The sequence below is a fragment of the Acipenser ruthenus genome, chromosome 31, assembly GCF_902713425.1.
Source record: "Acipenser ruthenus chromosome 31, fAciRut3.2 maternal haplotype, whole genome shotgun sequence".
Classification (NCBI taxonomy): domain Eukaryota; kingdom Metazoa; phylum Chordata; class Actinopteri; order Acipenseriformes; family Acipenseridae; genus Acipenser; species Acipenser ruthenus.
Window position 1 is genome coordinate 11,047,340 of NC_081219.1, and position 21,644 is coordinate 11,068,983.

General features: G+C 39.7%; 1 protein-coding gene across 11 annotated transcripts in view; it reads right to left on the minus strand.

The window, feature by feature from the left end:
- Positions 1-275: 275 nt before the first annotated feature.
- The window catches only part of LOC117396940 (rap guanine nucleotide exchange factor 1-like), a 70,380-nt gene continuing 49,011 nt past the window's right edge, over positions 276-21,644 (minus strand). For 2 of the 11 annotated variants that reach the window (XM_059005548.1, XM_059005549.1), the window contains 15 exons: positions 13,191-13,451; positions 12,220-12,312; positions 9,771-9,859; positions 9,451-9,628; positions 8,646-8,721; positions 8,287-8,375; positions 6,968-7,056; positions 6,300-6,485; positions 5,979-6,063; positions 5,531-5,625; positions 4,884-4,962; positions 4,688-4,789; positions 4,274-4,371; positions 3,765-3,893; positions 276-3,651 (listed from right to left, as the gene is read on the minus strand). In XM_059005548.1, coding sequence (XP_058861531.1) covers positions 3,501-3,651; positions 3,765-3,893; positions 4,274-4,371; positions 4,688-4,789; positions 4,884-4,962; positions 5,531-5,625; positions 5,979-6,063; positions 6,300-6,485; positions 6,968-7,056; positions 8,287-8,375; positions 8,646-8,721; positions 9,451-9,628; positions 9,771-9,859; positions 12,220-12,312; positions 13,191-13,451 — 1,800 coding nt within the window. In that variant the 3' untranslated portion in view covers positions 276-3,500. Of the gene's footprint in view, positions 3,652-3,764; positions 3,894-4,273; positions 4,372-4,687; positions 4,790-4,883; positions 4,963-5,530; positions 5,626-5,978; positions 6,064-6,299; positions 6,486-6,967; positions 7,057-8,286; positions 8,376-8,645; positions 8,722-9,450; positions 9,629-9,770; positions 9,860-12,219; positions 12,313-13,190; positions 13,452-21,038; positions 21,369-21,644 lie in introns of all 11 variants that reach the window. The other 9 variants (XM_059005553.1, XM_059005554.1, XM_059005552.1 and 6 more) reach the window with 6 other exon arrangements.

Sequence of the window (21,644 nt, forward strand, 5' to 3'; positions counted from 1 at the left end):
AAATGAATATATTTTAGATGCTAACTAATGGGACTGAAGTAATCAAGTGCTTCAGCTTATACCTTCATCGGATGTTTAGAGGCAGTGGTTGTGGTTTTATACACAGACAGTGGAGGATGTGCACCCCTGGGGTCTGCTGTTAGACATCACTGATATATTTAGAAGTAGGAGTGTTGATAAGGTGATGAATAATAGCAAACAAGGAAACATCGGGGCTACCAGTGTGATGTTGAAACAACATTTTTAATAAAGAATTCAGTCAAGTAGACGCCTAATATGGGTTCGATTGTCATTTTAATTTGCAGTCTGCTGCATGCACTGTAAACAAGGTACTGTAATTAGACTTGATTTTAATCTTTTTAATACAAAAGTTACATACACATGTGCATGATGGCATCACAATGTTAACAGTATTTCTATAATACAATGCAAGAGGTCAGAGAGGAGGAGGAAGGGGGCTGGTAGAGTAATACAGGCAAGCAATCATTATAGTCTTGGCATTAAATATTTAAGGAAAGCTCCCCCCCCAAAAATCGTGTGAAAATGCAGGTGAGAACGCACAGGGAGAAATGCAGATTCACTGACAAAATAAAACAAGAGATGTACAGGAAGCTCTTATGTGGAATGCACTACTACAGTGTACAATATATTAATAAATAAGAACTGTAGAAGTGCTCATGATTAAAGAAAAAGATGCAACAGGCAGGAGCTTATCTGGGATTCAGAATATTAGTCCATTTAACTGTAGCCACATGTACTGCAACGCAAAATAGGTTTGAATTACTGCATGTTTGAAAAGACAATAAAATGAATACAAACTCTTCTTATTGGTAGTATTTCACTGGAAGGTTTAAGTTAACGCTTAAAAAAAAAAAATACTATTACTTTGCAATCTGTACACAATCAAGATCAAGTCTGGGCTAAGGTTAACATCAAGTTATTCCAGTACACACATCTTATACCTACAGAAAGATATTTTACGCAGTTCGTATTGTAAAATGTCATTGGAAATCAACTGTTCATAAATGGTAAGAAATGTGTAGTTCCTTATGGAAGCAATGCAGACAATCAACGCCTAGTTTAGACTGGTTTAGCACAGTGCTCAAATAACATACAAATAAATAAAAGGACACTCAATCTTTATAAGCAGGGAATTGATCATTACATACCCCAGAACTTTACCAGGGGATAATGGACCTAAAATACGCAGTAAAACAGTTGCTGATGTAATTTGAGGTCTATTATGAAATAATAGTCTGAGAAATCACCTTCATAAAAAAAGAGGGTTTTCTGCAGCTATTTATTTATCATTTTAATAAATCCCTTAATGTGATCCATTATCAATGGTACTGTGTCAGTCACATCGATTAATCATTTTACCTTAAATTAGGATGAGAAATGACTGTTTAAAAAAAAAAAAAAAAAACATGAAAGAATTCTTGTGTCTCTCCCATTGTATTCCAGTTTCTAGGCTAGATAAAATGTGAACATTTAAATCTTAAAAAAAAAGATAATTAAAAGCAATCCAATTCATGGCATATGAAAAACGGCACTATCATACAACAGCCACAATATGAGAACCCCCAACTCTCTCAATGCCAACCTGGCAACAATAATTCATCTTTTCACACCAGTCTCTTATTATATACAATTTTTTTCCCTTTTTTTTTTTTTTTTTTAGGTATTCTTTCATGCACAAAAAAGTTAAATATAAACAAAATGAATACCTTGGAATGATCTATTTACTAGTATTTACAGTCACTCGCCTACACTACAGTACAGAGTAACACACGTATCAGTGTGCAGTCACTAGTACCGTACACTACTGAACGTCCCCTGCAAACATGGACCTCGTACCACTGACCTGCATTTGTCAGGGGAACCCATCGTTACCAATGCTCAGGGCACAGCAAGTGTGGAATTTGCAAACAAGACAAAAAAATATGTATATTATAGTATTTACAAATGACACATTTATGAGAAGCTGCATGTTTACAGACACCCACAGCATTTACACAGAGATCAGCTTTATTCACTCAACGACACTTAAGTTAATATGCAAAGTGCACTTTTAAATTGTTCTCCTCGAGATCCAAAATTAGCTTGACAGTAATCTGTCTCAATGGTTTCAATATAGCCAGAGAGCTGCCTGTTCTGCATCTTGCTGAATTGGTTATATATCAGGATGCCTTACAGTAGTTCCTTGTCCCCAGCAATATTGTGCCTGTCTATGCAAAACTGGCCCTGAACTCAGCTACCCAAACCCACTGTAAGAAATTGGGTTTATTTGGTGAGCCAAATCTAGGCTAGCATACAGTATTCCACATCTACCCCCTGACTTAATTCTTTACATTTCTTTAAAAGAACCCAAAACTAAAACAACGTTCAGTTATGAAAGTAACACATCAGATTAGATTACAGTTGTGGAGGGGTTGATTGCCTCCATTTCCATGTGTAACATAACACATTTTAAGGTGCTCATAAAGCAAGGATGATCATTTGACACCCAAATCCTGATAGGCAAGCATAGACCATGCAGATTTAATCCCAGGACCTGCTTTGTTAGGATCCTTGTCTTTGGAACTTTCCCCACCACAGTTCAGCTGTGCACTGAGCATTGGACCAACAGAGAATCTTATTAGTGTAACCAGATTCTAGAACACAAGTATAGCGTTGCTCTATTACCCTTACAGCACAGAACCTCCAGTTCACTGACCCCCTCTGGTCGATAGGGCCATTCCCAGGCCGTGGATCTGATGCAAAAAAACAAAAACTCCATCTGCATCTCCATCTGCATCCGCTTCTCAAAAAGCTTGAGTTTCACAAGCTCAGAGATGTTTGTTCTTCCCCTTTTGAAAAAAAAAACAAACCATAAAATGAAATTCTAACAGGACACTAAACAATCCCATAAAGTCCAAAATAGCCTGTGGAATCCCCAAGTCTGCCCCCGCAGTTCATTCTTGGGTGCAGAAGTTTCCTCTTGTCTTTTAAATAGAAGCACCAGTTCTTCTGAACGCACTATTCTCCGAGACAATCCTCCAGCCATGTCTTTTCACCAGATCGGCGGATGCACTGGCAGGTTGCCTTCCAGATTGAAAGGCTGGTGGGGTTTATGTTTTGTATATGGGTTGTAGCTATGGCACTTTAGAAAAGAGACATATGCCTCTATTTTGGAAAAATTATTATTCTAATGTCATGGAGAGGACAATCACATCTTTTTTAAAATGAAATGGCACATAATGAAATGTACAAGACGGGAAATGCAAGAAAGAACAAAAACGGTGAAGAATCAGAGCACAGTTTGTAGCCTCCAGCTGTCTCTATGCTCTGTAGGTAAATCACAAGGAGGTCACCCCGTCCTTGCAAACCCCCAGCTGTGATTCTTGGCATTTGGAAATGAAAAGGTTGAGTAAACTGCAACATAGAAAAATATTTCTAGTCCTTTAGCTGCCGTCACAGTTTTAGATTCTTAGTTTTCAGGCCGCAGCACTAAGCAGCTCCTAGGTCTTCTCCTCGCGTTCTGTTTTGCGTCGCGTGATATTCCGCGGCTTGATTTTTAAGGACAGTTCCCAGAGCGCCTCCTCTGCTAGGTGATCGCTAAAGTCATTGAAGAAGGAGACGATGTCATCGTTGCGTTTCAGCTCGTAATGTCTGGAACGAAAAACAGAAAACCTAAGCTTAGTTAAAGGAACATGCAAACAAAGCTAGTGTAATCCAACCTACCAATTCATAACAGAAAATTGAATTATTGTATAGACACTCACACTTGCTGAAAGCGCCTCATGCTGTCCAGGATGTTGAACTGCTGCCATCGCTTGGAGAAGTTCACCTTCCCATCGATTAAGTCCGGATTCCCCAGGTGGACAAACGTCAGGTCCTGCAGGATGAGACCCCTGGAAGGAAGAGCAGACATCACATCAGCACCACTTCAAACAGCGTTACACTGTCACCTTGTTATTCACTATCGGCTAGGCCATGCCCACAGTAAATTGTACATATACTAAAGATTTACTATACATGTTCATTCAAGCCAGATAACAAAACAGCAGAGGTCTATTCAACCGGGAAATGTTTTTGAGATATTTCTGGAAAAAGTCTTAAATGAACTATAGACAAATAATCTGGCACAACTAAATAGTATCTTAAAGCTGCAAAGCACTGAAACACACATGTATTGAAAGCCCTCTCAGATTAACATTAGTGATTTAAGTACCTATTGCCAGCTACATACTCATGGTAGTATATGTTTGCAGGTGAACAGGTGCATACTCACAGGTAAGGTATACAGGGGGGCTCCACCTCTGCCAGTGCTGCCCGATACGCCCGAAATGAGGATGAGCTGTCAATCAAGGTGCAATACTCCTCCAGACCCTGGCAAGTGGGATCCAATTCATATTTTGAACATTACTTGCACATAGCGATTTATTATTTGGTTGACAGTATTTAAAGTTTAATGTGCCATATGGTGTAAAACAATATATATATATATTTTTTACTCAAGGTTGCTGATAAACGTCAAACTAAAACTGGTCATCAAACTGCATATTGAAAGTACAATGCTGGCCCACTGGAGTAAGCAGACACCAAAGAGTTATATTGTAGAGCGCAGGTGAGGGACACTGCAGCTCTAACAAGCTTAGTGGGTACAAGTATTTCAATTAGCTAAAAAAAAAACACCTATACAAACCTCTGAGGTCTGTTTCTGCCACTCAAGTCTCCGTATCGGTGCCGAGTCCAGGGCTGATAATATTGCCAAGTAGGAGTTAAAATTATTCAGCTTTCTTAAGTGCTGGAACAGGAAAGAGAGATATAGGAAATGAGATCCACATAATAACAAATGTCTGTTTCTATAAATTAACAACTGTGTGTAATCCAAGGCTTACCTTCATAATTTTAATGAACTTGAGGAGCAGTTTCTCTCTGTCCTGGGCTTTCTCTTGAAGAATGATTATTGATCGAACCCTGGGAAACAAACACAAACACAAAAATGTATTCTGTTACCATGTACTTTAAGGGACGGCGTACATTGATTTGCTCTCGTGGATGTCTTGTCACCAGAACCCCTTGATGAATTTGCAGTCTTATTATGTACATTTGGGTGTCACTGCTTCACCATATCGGAGCCTTTCACCACTATCAGTCATGCCTGATCTAGCTTCATGAAATCCCTCTATCGACGCATTAGCATGCTTTACCTTTCGTCTCAAAACATAAAAAAGATACAAATCACAGCTCAGCTTTATTTCTTTCAACCACAGAGGTATCACTTCTTATATTTTCTTTCCTTTATTTTCATACGATATAAAAAGGAACCAGTTTAATTTGGTTCAATGTGTTTCCTGCGGTATATTGTAACAGTAATCCACCACCAAGCAACTAGATCTACATCCAGTTACAGTACAAACTCCTTTACGGAGCCTTGCTCAGGGTGTTGTGGGTGCTACAGAAGCTGGTTTTGTTGTGTGATGGTGGGGCTCCAACTTGTAATCACTAGACATGTTTTTAGTGTGCAGGTACTGTGAATCTTTACCAGTAAGACATGTTGTTAAAGTGCTCTGTGAACTGGGTCAGGTTAGGGCTTTTCTCCTCATTCTGTTCTTTAGCCCACAATAAAACCTCAGGGATCTGGAGAAAGAAAGAAAGAAATTAGCACACCAAACTAGACCGATTTTGTTACCTTGTGAAGGATAACGTTTCAGGTAGTTTTCCAGATTTTACAACGAACTTGAGTAGCCCCAGTGTATAGGTAACAAGTTCAGGTGTGTCTTATTGAACTCCTAGTAAAACCAGGAATGGATCAAACTGCTGTGTATCTATATCTTTATACAACCTCTACAGAAGTTTTCAGAGTTTAAAGACTTCATCATAAACTTATTTGTTTAAAAAAAAACAACACACACACACCCACACACCTCTATATATGCACGATAAACCAGCAAAAAAACAAACGAAACAGGAGTATATCAGATAAGTGGCACCTCAATTTTATAGAAGAGCTCAGCATCTAACAGGGTCAGCTGGTCTGCTATCTCGTGACTGCGGAAATCATGGAGGGTGCCGGGTCTGGAAGAGAAGTAACAGGAGAATCATTAACTCTGCCCAGAGGAAACGCCATGCTTGCAGCCCTACAGCTATGGCCAAACGTTTTGAACTCTAACATGAAATACTGTACTACTATCATGGCTTATATTTAGTATATATATTAAATGTCTCAATAATAAAATTATAGGTGATGCAAACGTTTTGTCCCCAGCTGTATACCGACTCCTAGAGAAGCTGTGCTGGAGCCCCATGCTCACCTTGCAGCCACACCGCGGGCGGCCAGGGGTTTCATGGAGTTGATGTAGCGCAGCTGCTTCTTCTGATCCACCTTGTCCAGGATGTTCTTCCTCAGGACTCGCGCCAGACTCAGCTCCCCGCTGCAGACCAGCCGGAACACGAGGTCCATCAGCTGCTTCAGGATGTCATCAGTGAGCTCTACCAAACTGGAATTGAGGACAAGCAAGCATGGAACTGCAGCGTTAGAATTCAGGGTGGAAATCTGCGTTTAACTGATGTACAGCACAGAGCCGGAGCGTTAGAATTCAGGGTGGAAATCTGCGTTTAACTGATCTACAGCACAGAGCCGGAGCGTTAGAATTCAGGGTGGAGATTAACGTTGACACCTTTTGAGTAAACTTGATGCTTACCGTTTAAACAAACCAGATACATTTTAAAGTCTACATTTCAATAAAAGTAGTGTGCTTGTAGTATTTATGTTTTACTTCTGTATTTAAAACATACCTTTTCCTAACATTATTAAAGTACAGTGACGTACAATGTATCGCATCTTGAAAAATATGTAAAAATAATCAAATGTACCATTTGTGATTGTGTTCTTCATGTACTGTTTACACAGTAGCCTCAGTTAGAATACAATACAGAACAATCACTGTGTTTTAAATATATCTGTTACATAAAGACTCACCAGAGTTCATCCACCACACGGACGAGCACGAAGAAGGTGTTTTTGCTCACGCGCTTCTTGAACGTGTCTGGACTGTGGCAGAATCTTGTATATGTACAGTGGGATTAAGGAAACAAATACAACACTTCCAAATTGGAGGCTGTGTGGTCCAGTGGTTAAAGAAAAGGGCTTGTAACCAGGAGGTCCCCGGTTCAAATCCCACCTCAGCCCCTGACTCATTGTGTGACCCTGAGCAAGTCACTTAACCTCCTTGTGCTCCGTCTTTCGGGTGAGACGTAGTAAGTGACTCTGCAGCTGATGCATAGTTCACACACCCTAGTCCCTGTAAGTCGCCTTGGATAAAGGTGTCTGCTAAATAAACAAATAATAAAACCACATCCTGGTAACACTGAGCCCAAGGGGGTGGCTGCTGGGGCTGAGCATATATATATATATATATATATATATATATATATATTGTAAGGAAGCGGGTTGTGAGAGACAGCAGGGAGGGGGTTAAATCCTCCCTGAAAAAAGAAACATGTGAAAATGCACTTTTGGTTTATTGTTTGAATTTAATTGTTTAATTGTTTTATTAATGATCGTCCGCACCTGGGCGTTATTGGGCAATTGGACCCAGGTGTGGGGTTTAAAAAGAGAGCAGGCAGTCTGCTCGAGGCTGCTGAGTGGAAGGAGGCAGAGAGGTGCGCTGTCTCCGAGTAGCCATTGAATTAAAGTAAGTGCTGTGTTAAACCTGGGTTTTTGAAAAGACGGGGAAACAGCTTAGCTGTCCCGTGTTAGTCAGGGAGTTCCTGTGTGTGTTAGTTAGTGCTCGTACAGAGCTAGGTGTTTGTTTTGTATTTTGTTTATTTCTTTGTTTATTAAAATAGCGCAACCGCGCAAGAAAAATCCATTTGTGTCTGTTGGGTCACTGGTTTTAAAGGGGCAACGAACCCGAGAGAGGTGAAACCATTACAATATATATATAAAAGAATCTGTGATTCTTAAAATTAGACTGAAGTACTAATTTGTAATGCTGAAGCACATTGTAAAAAAGAAAGTTCAACTCTGCAAGTTGTAAAATAAGGGGTCCATATAAATACCAAATACATAGATTTTACAAAACCAAACTGCAATAAATCATGATATGGAATTTTAAATGGCTGGGGTAACTGGTGATATTCTGACTAAAAGACAGCTTGGTAAAGGACTGTTGTAACAGACATCCACACACAGGTAAAGCCAGTGAACTCCACTGAAATCAAGAGCAGCCCTGTAATAGAGAACAGCTACAGCCCTGCAGACTCTGTATATACTGCAGATCTAGCCAGATTAAAAGGATATCTATAGTGGAGTTTCTTGATCAGGTCCTCTGGTGTTATGAAAGTTCGGTAAGTCGTAAGAAAAGCCTCACAGTACAAAACCAGATCTAGAAAGAGATAAAGGTTAAACGGCATAAATTAAACACACTGATAATAGATCACTGTTCAAATTCATTAGACATTTTAAAGACATAATGAAAAGAACATATGCTAGAAGGGAAAGAATAAAATTATGATGCTGATTTTACATTGACTATGTTTTTCTTTTTTTTAAAAACAGAACTCAGTACATAATTAAACACAAGAATCAATATAAGATTCGTTACAGAACTGCTGTAACTGCAGATTCAGTGGTTAAAGTGCTGATTGATAAATACCTTTCCGGTCCGTTTCGGTCGCGTGCACTAGTAAAATATCTCCTGATCCAGCACGCACATCAGGCCCGTCATCACTCTGCAGGGGAGAGGTGTACGAGACGATTTGAAACTGATGAGCAGATAATACTCATCACCACAATGCAGCCCGATATACAAACCTCTGAGCTACTCACACTTTCGGTGTAAATCTTTAAGCGACATATACAGTAGAATGCTTTTATCATCCCTTACCGTAAAGTAGAATTATGAGCTTTTCTGAAGCAGCAGAACTCTGAACTTATAAGAAGACCTTTGGTGACAAAACATTAACACACAGTTCAGCTTGGCCTCTGTAAACCATTTTTTCATCTAGTTTCAACTTCTAACGTTCTGCTGAGGGTTTAAAAAAGCTGGTGTCGACCTTGGGGGATACAGATTGATGCCTGAAGACGACACAGCACTGAGAAATTATACACACACCCCTACAGAGGGCAGTGTCGTGCAGTTTATAAAACAGGCAGAGAGTTATTCTGTGTGAAAGGGCTTTTGGATTAAAAAAAAAACTGTATTTTCTTTTAAAATACAGTAAAAATGAAATGTTATTGTCACACTGTAGATATATTAATTAACATTACTCTGCAATTATAACAGTTAATACCACAATCCAATGGTACTATGTTTAAAAAAAAAAAAAAAACTATACTGAGGATACTGATTGTTGCCTTTTAGTAATTCTGATAATAAATGGTTAACAGTACAATATGATGATGAAGCACACTGTATTTTCATGATGCACAGCCAGTGCTTTGAACACTGATATCATTACCCTCAAAGATGGCTCCACGTGTTCAATGATAGCAGACAGGTCTTGATCAGATGCACAGACCCGGTCTCTCACCTCCTGTTTGAGCGTTATCCTCGTCATGATCTCCTTATGATCGATCAGGGAGAGTTCGTCAACCTCCTCGTCACTGTGATCAGAGTCTGTCGACTTCTGTCTCCTGCTGGGGAACCAATCACAAAAACTGTCAACTCATCTTTGATTTGATTTTAGGATACTGAACTACCCCAGTGCAGTCACTGTTACTGACTGGCACTGCCAACCCCACGTGTGTGCCTGCTGCTGAAGAGAAGCGAACCCTTTACCTGCCATCCTCTGCGTTCTCTTTACTGTTGGTCGAGGGCTTCTGAGGGGAGGGGTCTGGCAGCGCATCGTCTGTCACTGCTGCTGGGTCCTGAAACGTACAAACAATGACTATCATGGATATAGCATAGAAAAAATAGTAATCTAGCAAATACGAACGTCCAGTCTGGTTTGTTTTATAACACTACTGTTAGAAAAACCACTGCAGTTTAATCATAACATTTAAGAAAAAGGCACTGTTGCAATTTACTGTTCTACATTAGTAGTGAAAGGGGAGGTGTGAGTCGGGGTTGCATGGACAAAATGGAACTGCTGAAGGGGGTGCTTATAGTACAAACAAGGCCCTTTATTTACAGTCTTATAGAGAGCTTTTTCCCCCTGAAATGTGGACAATTCAAGCATGTAAAATGAGCAGGGATGGAAATAAGACTCCTATTACATAGCAGTTTCACCCATACCAGGTTCTACTATGAGCTTGATTTGCCACATTATAGGCAACAAGCTGAGCTGTGTCTTACTAAACTCAAGAGTAAAACCAGGAATGTATCAAAACGGTCTTATTTCCATCCCTAAAAACTGCCGATTTATACAAAAGTAACACATTTCTTTAAATAATATGTTTGTTTAACTGCAATAGGCTGTGTGTGTACACCAGCTTTACACAGCCTTAGCCTTCACAGCCAATGGGCTTTATAAAACAGATATTTTATTTATCAGATTCTTTTTTTCGGATACATTAAAAAAAAAAAAAAAAAGGGCGTTGTGTACACAGCAGTTACACCATTCAGGCAGAGCTGAATCAGCACCAAGACCTGGCAGTTAAATGCCCTGAAGGGATTCATAGCTGCCCTCATACAGCACACTCATGCAATGTATTAGCGACACACATTGCATCTAAATATCATGGTTTTATAAATAAATAAATAAATAAATATTTCTAGGACAAGTCCTTCAAGCGTCATGAGTGTTGATCTTAAATTATAATCCCAGTTAAAATCCATTACACTGCAGCTCAGTCAGAATCCCGCTGGGCTAAAACAAAATCAATGCACTGTAACTTCCTGCATCACACCGAAATGAATGCAGTTTAAAGCTCCTCACACAACTGCTGACAATCAGAAAGTTAAAATCCCACTAATTCCATTAGACTGGTTTTTCAGTCACTTACTGATTAATGCCTCTGGAGTTTGGTTCCTATCTGCATTCAGTGGTGCAGTCAAGCCATTCCGGTACTATTTTCTATAGTAGCAGTGGTGAAGTTGAGCCGGAACTCACATAATAGGCAAACTAAGTGACATGACTCACATCTCCCGCATAACTGTCTGAAACGAACATTAGGAACTTCTTCATTTACAAACTACTTCTTAAAGAAGGCTAAAAATGCTGACGAAGACGACAGCAACAGTGCATCGACTACGACTGTGGACACAAACACAAACAACGCCACTGACAAGTAAATACAGTAAAGCATACCGACATGATGGAGAAAGACACTGGACACTAGAAATTAGATACATGCATTTCCTGTTATAGGAGTTACTAGAACTTCGGTATCCAACTGAAATGTGAAATCGTATCATAACTCTTGATTAAGAAAATCTATATTTTATTGGCATTCCAAATTTAGGACTACACTACTGGCTGCATTGATGTGTTTAAAAAGTTCTTTCCACGTGATGGTTACCGAGGGTCTGCAAGGGACAAAGCTTAAATCTATACCATACAGACGTCACAAAACCACCACGAGACCAGTGTCGAGAACTGGCACCAAACTGGCAGCTGATGACAGATCAGAGGATGGAGAATGGAAAGGTACAGCTGATCCTGAACAGCGTTCCTGATAAACGCAGGGGATACCTTGGCCGGGCTGAGAGATGATAAGCCTGCACGGTCACCAAGCTGCAACCTGACCTTGCCAGCACTCTAACTAGGTGCCTGCACATTTCCGACCCTCTACGGTATTTGGCGTGTTAAACATACATTCGGAAACTATTTCAAAGAGCTTGATGAAGTCAAGCTCCATACGACTAGCGCCACTTACTGGTCTGGAGTTGAAAGCTAATGTGTTTATTCCATCATAAATGGCATGTCTTACATGTATCCTTGCAAATAGATTTTGGAAGAAACAAAATTATCTGTTTTAAAAATAATGAACAATACTGTGGCAAGTCAATATCAGGCTGCAGAACAAGCAACTCAGAGGCAGAAGGGTCCTTTCACCGCATTTGTTAGTCCGCAACAAATACATTTAAAAGCCTATTAAAAGCTTTTCTGGTGCTGGCTTTTAGTACATTTTGTACATGGTACAGCAGTACACAGAAGTTCAGACATATAGCATGGAGTGACCAGAAGCACATGGTCCCAATCAAGCCATGGAACTCAAGCATGACATGCTCCCAGCAGCCCATTCTCCACCCTCAAGCAGCATGCCGTGCGGTGCCAGCTACTTACTCCTCTGGAGTGAGGAAGCTCTCCATTGACTTGACTGGACGAATACAGATTGACGTATTCACCCTCCCCGCCTTCCTCGTTAGCACTCTCGCTCTACAGGAGACAGGACAACAGCAAATATATGACAGTGCCCAGGGGGGGTACAAACTTCACACACAGATGTACGGCAGAGCCCCAGGGAGCCAGTGGTGTGATCATGGGAGAAAGACCAGAGTTAACACACCACAGCATTCCCAAGTTCAGACTCAGAAGTAGAACAGCTTTTTGGTGGCAAGCACACAGCTATTTTCAGTTTTATTGAGAAGCAAAGCAGTCCGACAACTTCATCCAGGCCTAAAAACGAGGCCCAGTATCTTAACTGAGCAACAACCCACTTGAAGCACAAGATACTGGAAAAAGAAGCCACTGCTGGTGTTACATTCATTTCCAGCATTGACTTATGCTCTGAAAGTAGATGAAGATCTATGTTCAATGAATTAAACCCAAGTCTGTGTGTAGTGCACACAATTAAATACCCACAGCCAGGAACATCTGCTTTTTTAGAAGTACTGTAATTCATTCCACATAGTGAGCTGTAATGTGTTAAAATGTCCACCAGGTGGCATGGATGTATATACTTATTAGTGTCCAGATGGTGGTTTGAAAGTGCATAGCCATAAAAATATTAAAAGCTAGGACTTTTAATATTTTTATGGATATGGATTTGAATGCACTGACTCACCAATTAAGTTTAGATTTGAGCTCAACCACTTCCGATCTTTGTTACACCAAGATATAAACATACAGTATTTACAGAACAGTATATTCATCAAGCCAACCTACTGGACAACAAATACCCAATAGCTCACTGAAAACTTGCAAAGGCAAATTAATAACCAACTGTCATATCAGGCACACAAAAAGCTCTACCTGACACGCCAGCCCCCTTACCCCCTCCCAAGCCCCTCTGTAGCATTACAATGACATCTCACCACAGAGGTCTGCAGAGAGTCAGGGAGAGAAGGTTCAGAAGGTGGACAGACAGCAAGAGAGCCACCAGAGCTGTCCTGGGAACCATTGGCCACGCCCCCAGGAACTGCCGATTGGCCAGCAGTGGCTGGCGCAGCTAGGTCCAAGCTCTGCGATTGGTGGACAGTTGTAAAGTGGGAAGAGACAGGTGAGAGGAAAGGAGGAATGGAGGCTTGATTGTGAGGAGCAAAGTCCTGAGAGTAGGACCTGTAAACAGACTTGTACTGGAGGAAGGGAGAGAAAGAGAAAGAGAGAAAGAAACAAGAGATGAAAAGGAGACCAGTGTACCAGACCTGCAAATCAAATACTGAATTAGATTCTAGCTGTTTAAATCGCCATACACTCACTGAAGCCACTGTATTGTTTCTACCATTGCCCTGATACTTATTTTCATTTGTGTAAAGCAAACATGTCTGTAGTATTTTTACATACTAGGGATGTGCTGTAAATGTGAGTTTGACTTCCACCATTAAGAGAAACATAAACATTCCTTTGGATAAAAATAGAGCAAAAACAACAAGCCACAGTAAAATCCACTTCACTTGTTTTAGCTAGAACTTTCTTGAAAGATGCCATCTGATGTAAGACATGTCCAGCATTTTACTTCAAATGTCTATTTTATACAATCCACAGATTGCTTTGCTATTCTTAGCAACCAAATACAGTGTTTACCTTATACATTTATATTAAAATAAAGAGATGCCCATAAACTGTGAAATTTAAAGCTGAAAACTAGGGACAAAATAAAATTACAATTCATGTCGGTGCAGTAGATGAGGCTGCCAATAAATATGTCTCGTTAAGTATAACATTTTTTAATCTTAGTTAATCTTCGTTTTAATTGCAGATTGAATTAATACAATTACTGCATCCATCTCATTCAAGTTTGTTTTTATTACTGATGCTATTATTATTTTAAAAGTAGTTCTTATTATCTATAAGGCCTTATATGGTCTTGGACCTTCTTATCGTCAAGATCTGCTGACCCCATATGACCCTGGTCGTTCACCGAGATTGGACAATTCGAACCTTCCGACAGTCCCTACAATTCGTTTGGACTGTGTAGGAGCCAGGGCATTCAGTTACAATGCCTCTCGTCTCTGGAACTTGCTTCCAATTTCATATCAGGAATGCTTGCACAATTGAATCTTTTAAATCGTGTTTGAAAACGTATTTGTTTGGGTCTGTTTAGTTGTAGCTGGATTATATATTAGACACAGGCTTTTTTATATTTCTTTTGTAAAGCGCCCTGGAGTGCTTGCATGAAGAGAATTGTATTTTGTCGTTGTATTATTATTATTATTATTATTCAAAAAACAACCCAGCATAAAAAAAACCCTAGTTTTAGATTTATTTACACAGAATTTCACAGAAAAACTCCAGCATTTGCTGTTAAACTGTTTGAACCAACAGTTCACACATACATACACACACACACACATACATTTGTAGTCAAAAGTTTACATACCCCAATGGAAATGTATAATTTGTAGAAATTTCTCAAACAAAGAATTTCAGATTAGATGTAGCCTACGTTTGACACGTCAAAGTTTTTTTTTTGTTTGTTTTTTTTTAAATAAACTTCCCATTCACAAGTCCTTCACTTTTAGTACTTTGCTCTATCATGCAGTTACACGACTAGCTTCCTATGCAAACGTGACTGCACTCATTGCATGCGCTCCAGTGTATTAAAATGGTGCCGCAGGGAATGAGTTACGGTATGCTAAGAGGATCAAGACAGAGGAGAGCAGTGATTAACGTGTGTTAATAAATCTACAAAGAAATGAACACGTTAAATCACAGAAGTTAACTGCGATTAATTGATAGCCCTACTCTTAAGACAACATAGCTGTTGTATAGCAGTGCTATCATTTGGAATTTAAATTCCTGAAAACATGTGCATTGTCAATAAGGGAAAATGCCTGTACAATCTGAGATAAGAGAAATGTAAAAGTAACGTGTTTGCAATAGGGTAGCAATGTTCACACTCCCAACCTGCTGAAGATATTGCTAACTAGTTATTTTCCTTTGTATTTTAACCCATTAAGTGCTCTCATTTGAGGACAGGCTACTTTTTAACATTTTGAACTGGCATCTTAGTCTAATTTAATGTAATGTATGAAATTACACAAATACAGCTTGTTTAATGGGTTAATATTTCACTGGAGGATTGAGTTCACAGAAAGAAGGTTCAGTAAGGTCTATATAACAAGACAATACGTATACGCTACGTATGTGGGTGGTAATAGAAAATTACTCAATCAGCTTACTTCCTGTCCTGCTACAATAAAAGAAAATAATGTAATTCCGCACCGGACCTAAACCCTGACCTCATTAAACATCATCACATCCAAAAATAAAACCCTGTTACCCTCTCCTGACATTTAATTCATTTTTAATACATTTTATTTTTTGACCTTTTCTCTGCTTACGCACAGCTGCTGCTGAAGAGACCTCTTAGAACAGCTGGTAACAGTTGTACAACAAGACCAAGTGTCTGGTTGTCATGACAGGCTGATCTCCTTTCAGAAATCTTTCACCTAGAAACATTACAGGCCCTGTCTTGTACTTAAGAGGCAGATAAAACTTATGGCTAAGAAATAAAATGAGTTATTAACTGTAGTAAGGAGCTGTTTAATGTTCAGCGGTGTTTCTTGCTAGTTTTACACCTTTACAAGGATTTTATTCCACTAGAAATACTTTGGACAGCCTTCAAAATCAGGCCCTAAGTGGTAAGTGCAGTGGTAACAGGGAAAGATTTTGGAAACTGGAATTTGCAAAACACACCGATTATAAAGTCTCAACTGTTCCAAGTACTTCTTGTATTTGAAAAGATAATTACAGAATCATTTTTCTTTTTGAATTGAGCCTTTGCTTGAGTTGACTATGAATAAGGATATTATCAGAATGAGCTGTTCTAAACATACAGATGAGCCTGCCTATTTTTGAAAAAAAATATATACCATTTTATTTTACTGGTACAATATTGTTTAGGTGTCCTAATGTTTTGGTAACATTTTGTTGTAACAAAATTGCTTTTGTGCTGCTGACTAACAAAAGCCTCCGGTTATGTTGGACACAAACAAACAAACACAGTGAACCCTGAACGAACCGGTTACCCAGGGGACTGGGCTGTTTGTTCAAGATGCCTCTGTCTTCACTTGCATTAGGGAGTTTTCCTGGCTGGTAAGAGCAGGTGATTATTACTGCAAAACTGATTAACCTACAATGGGTGTGTCACCCAGACTGACTACAGAGAGAAAAAAGGCTATATTCTGCAAATATAGCCCTTCAGATGCTTTTATGACACAAAAACGTATTGGGTTAATTAGGTAATGTATTTTTCTTTTACAGATTGCTGTTGCAGCGAGGAGATCTGAATTCAAAGCTTGTTGAAGCCACTATTGTGACGTCACTGCTAGAAGTTGGCCATTGCAAAATAACAAATAAATATGCTTTGAAACACCCACACGCATTGTATAAAGGTTATATGCAATGTCATGCTAAAGATTTCTTGGGAAAACTCATGCTCAACTTTCAAGCATTTTGCAGTAATATTAGCAGCTCTGCTGTCTAGACTCCTGACGCCCGCTGTCTGAGAAAACTGCAGATTTATCCACTCTGTCACCACCAGTGTTTCTACTGCATCCTCACAGTACAGCCAATCCTCCTTCAATCCTTCCTGCCCACGCAACTCCACTCATTCTATCTTGGAAATCACAAAGCCACAGGCGACGACATTCAGGCACTGTGGATACCAACACACACTGCCTGCTCCACAGCAAGTCCCAACCAAGTATGTAGAAACATTCCCTGATTGCAAATCTCCTGACTACTGCAACCTTTCCCTCAGATTCCAGCACACCGCTTCGCTCTGCACAGCAACAACGTGAGGTTGATTACAACCTTTCCTTAATGCCAAACACAGTATGCTCAAAATATAACTGGCAAACTGAAATGAGAAAAACCCTACCTCTACACAGGTGTCAGAAACATGAAACAGTCGCCATGATCTAAATACACAGCATGTGGAATAGCATGCCATAACAAATGCCCATACGTAGTTTCATCCTCAACTAATCAGGGGTTCCCAGCCAATTAAGTGTCAGTACAGAGATGAAGTTAAAAGCTCTGTAAACCACAAATGCAAATGAGCCTGGCTCTTTTTTGCATGGTGGTTAAGACGCTCGCTTGAGCATCTTAATCAGTTTGCACCTAGCCTGCACTCTATTACACAAAGTTTAATAAAATGTATGCAAGATATAGCCCTCAACAGCTTATCTAAATCAGGGGATGAGAGAGTGTCTTATTTATTTATTATTTACTTAGCACTGACTTTGTTATATTTAACTTAAGTTTTATATGTCGATAAACCGAAAATTGTAGTTTAAAGCTAGTTTGTATAAATGATCAAATAATGCCAACCCTAGTAATAATATTCATAGTATTATTGGTATTTTTTAAATATATTTTTGTTACAAATGCAGAACAGACATTGCTATGTCCCTAGCAGGCCCTGCCCTGCAGCTGGGCATACCCACAGGAATTGAAGAATGTTAAAAATTCCCCTGCATGCTGGGGGCAAGAGTCGAGCGTGAAGCGTCCAAAAAATCTGTTTTGAGTTACATCCGTACGATCGGCATTCCACACTCACCAAGGAGCTTGACACAGGAAAAGACCTGGGATAAAGTCCTCTTCAATAACTGCTTCGGATAACTGAACTCTTTAAAACAGTACCGTATTCATCAATACTAGTTATCTACAGTCGTGTGCGCACTTATTAGAACACCTCATGATTTGTCATTTATATCCTTTATATACCTACCTGCATGAAAACCTCTGGCTGTGAGAATCTCAATTTTGCATCAGTGATGTTGAAACAATAAGCACTCATGTATGAAAACGTTAGACCACTTTTGTGCTTTAATTCAACATCTTAAACAACTTCTAAAAAGTCTCATGCATTTTACCATCGGTGGGTAGGTGTTCCTTTTCTCTTACTACTTTAAATTAATAGCATGTGCGGCCTATTAAAGCAATCAATTAAATTAGCCAATCACTAATTTGCCTATTTAGACCATTTTCCAAGATTCTCAGTTCCAGTGGTTTGATTTCATATGCATAACAAATCAAATATATGTGCACACTACTACTAAAATCTACATCCCTATGTATTTTATTGGTACTGCAGTGTGCCATCAAAACGGTCAAGGGTTTTTGGACTGTCTCTTATGAAGTCAAGTCCTGCTCTTTGTTCTTTGATAATCCCAGTTTTGATCTTGAGACTAAGTTATAATACATACAAGATTTAGTTTCTTTGCAAATCAATATCCTGGGAATGTTTCAGAGCGCATATCTATTTCTCCACACCTCTGAACTTTAGGACAGAAATTAAACTATATATTGAAACTGCATTGCACAAGCTAGTTTCTGTTGTTGTTGGAAAGGAAAGTTAAATAAATGTCTTTTATAGTATTAGAAATAAATCAGCCGTAAAGAAAAAACAGTTTCCATGGCCATGATTTAAGATAAATATTTCTTTTAAAGCTGCTTTGAAGATAGATCCTGTACAGAATCAGTTAGGACTGATTTAAGAAGCTTCTTGCATCGTTCATACAGAACGGCATCATTTGTTGATGTAATCAAGTTTCATGTTCTGTATGTCAAGCCCAATTGCATTAAAAAGTACTTGTAACCCTAACATGGAAAGAATAATTCATGGTCTGTAAATACAGTGCTGGACTTATCGGTATCAAGTAAACCTAGATCACTATGCACTGTACTGTATGTATATGGAAAAAACTAATCACATACAGACAGGTCCCTTCACATATCCCCAAGACTGATCCCAATTGGGAAAGCAAGTCTCTATATAGATCTAAGTGATATGTAGATATAACATGTGCATGAGTGCCTTCACTATATACCCAGTGGAGGATAATAAGCAGCAGGAAATAGTCCTTAGAACTAGACTGAATAGCGGAATGGGTGGAGAACTACTAATATTGTACTTTATTGCTGCAGATGCCATGGAAACCTATAATGACTTAAGGATACAACACTCCACTGCTCAGCATACTCTAAACATAACCTGAAGCTATTTGTAGCAGAGGTATTAACTCAAACACCATTCATTCCAGCTGTCACTATATTACTCATACAAATATTATTAGGCTGGTAAAAAAGCTGACAGCTGAAAAGACGCTTGAAACACACTGCCTAGCACAAAAAAAACATCTAATCTTCCATCAGATTAGTTATTTCATACCTCTTCTGCTAGAACAAAAGACATCCTCTACTGAAGCCCAGTGAAACAATGAAAGAACCTCTTCACCCTGTCTGTTATTACAAGGGGTTTCAGCAAATGGAGCCGTTTTCCTAGGATTGACACTCTCAGTTACCAAATTGAAAAGCGTCATTAAGCACTCAGACAACGGAGAACCACAGGTCTGAATAAGCCTCTTTCTGCTGGATTAAACAATCCGGCTCTATATAAACAAGACACAGCAGTGATGCCAGTCCAGCACACTGTATACAATGTGGAGTATTAGCAGTGCTGCTACAGTGACAGAATGTGAATGGAATGGTCAGAATCGACAGGGAGCCCTCTCTAAATGGAATGGTTGGAATCGACAGGGAGCCCTCTCTAAATGGAATGGTCGGAATCGACAGGGAGCCCTCTCTACTGCAGTCATTGAGCCACTTGAAGCTGCTGCTGTGGAGAAACAGCCAAGATAGACTCCCTTCCTCAGGATGAATGGTGGCCAGCAGTTAATGCAGTAGGCACCAGTGCTCTACTCAAGTGCCAATAGCCTTGTTGCCCATCATCTCATACCTCCATGTTGTGCTGCAGTAAATGCCACTTGCGTAGCAGGCGTACACAAAGGCCAAGTGAATTTGTGGTATTAAAATCGGTCACCCTGCATTAATGAGTCTTCTCCCATTCACAGCTCAGCCAATACTCATGATAAGAATTCAAACCGCTTCCAGGTCATGACCCTACTGGTTTATGGGTTGCCTTCCTGCGCGATGCCCTTTGTGCGCATTCAGAACTGGAAATAGCTGCGCTCAAGGTCCTTCATAGCTTTGTATTTTACAAAAAGAGCACTCCGCTCGCAGCAACAGTACCATGAGTTATTAACAATGACAGCATTCACAAAGGCATTTCTATTTTTGAACGGGAAGCTGAACTGCCCTTAAGCTGGCTTCCTCCTGCAAATTAGCTCAACATTCAGTTAGCTCAACCCTCAGGCTACTAGTTTTACACTTGTGCAGTACGCCAACCCTACTGGAGTCAATATTGTTGATACCCTCATTGTTGACTGCATTATCATCAACGCAACCACAGAGTAATGTAGATGAAGCAATATTGACCCACTACACAAGTGCGGTAACCCATGTTGTTTGGAGTTAGGAAGAAAGTCAACCTGTACTGTTCAGCCTAAAGTGTTAGTTACGGAAGTTCGTTATTATACAGCAGGAGATGGACAGTTTACCATCTGAAACAAACTGCGAAATAGTAATTACATGCATTGAAGGATGCAAGAAATAGACCAATGTCATTAGTAAAACAGATTACAAGCTAAAATCCATGCAATCTGGTAGCATGCAGACCTGTCAACAACCACAACATCTGAATTTAAATGTAAATAGGCTGTATTTGTTGAACTACAAGCTAAGGTATTTAACTACATTTTAAATAGCGAAAGGTTTGGAAATCAATTTTTTTCAGTTGTTTTGGACGGTGTATTGGATTTAACCCTTGAGGTTCTACAGGAGATTGAGAACTGAACACTCTACGCATTGCTCACCAGTGACTCAAGATGGGCAGAGAGGGGAGGAGATTCAGGAATCCACACAGGATCAGCGCCAACGTTTGATTGGTTGTGGAGCAACTGACTTAGAAATAATTGGCTGAAAAAAGGGTGGTTGAGCCAACACTGGCCGAGAAGGGTGGGGTCGAAAAAAGGCTGGCTGAGCACTAATTGGTGGAGCAGAGAAGGCGGGAGAAGGGGGAAGGGCCAGGGAGACGTTGCCATCGGTGCCGGGTCGAATGAGGGGAAAGTGGGAGGCAGGTAGAGAGGGAATGGAAACTCTTCAGAGATGGAAGAAGGAGGAGTAGAAAGAGGAGGAGACACCAACTTTAAAAAGGAAAAAGAAAACACAAAATTAAAGGGAAAAAAACAGAAAAAAAAGACACTACATCACAAAAACAGAATGAAGAGTGATAATTGTATTGACAGTTTACCGAAGTCTACTCATCCTCGTGCGCATTGCTTTTATGGGATGCAAGATTATGTCCTATTAGATGAATATAGTGAGATGCAGAAATTGAATCGACTACTTTTACCTAGTGATTCACTTCCTGGTCTATTTATTGTCGATGTGTTGGTTTAATTTCATTTGTTCAGTTCACA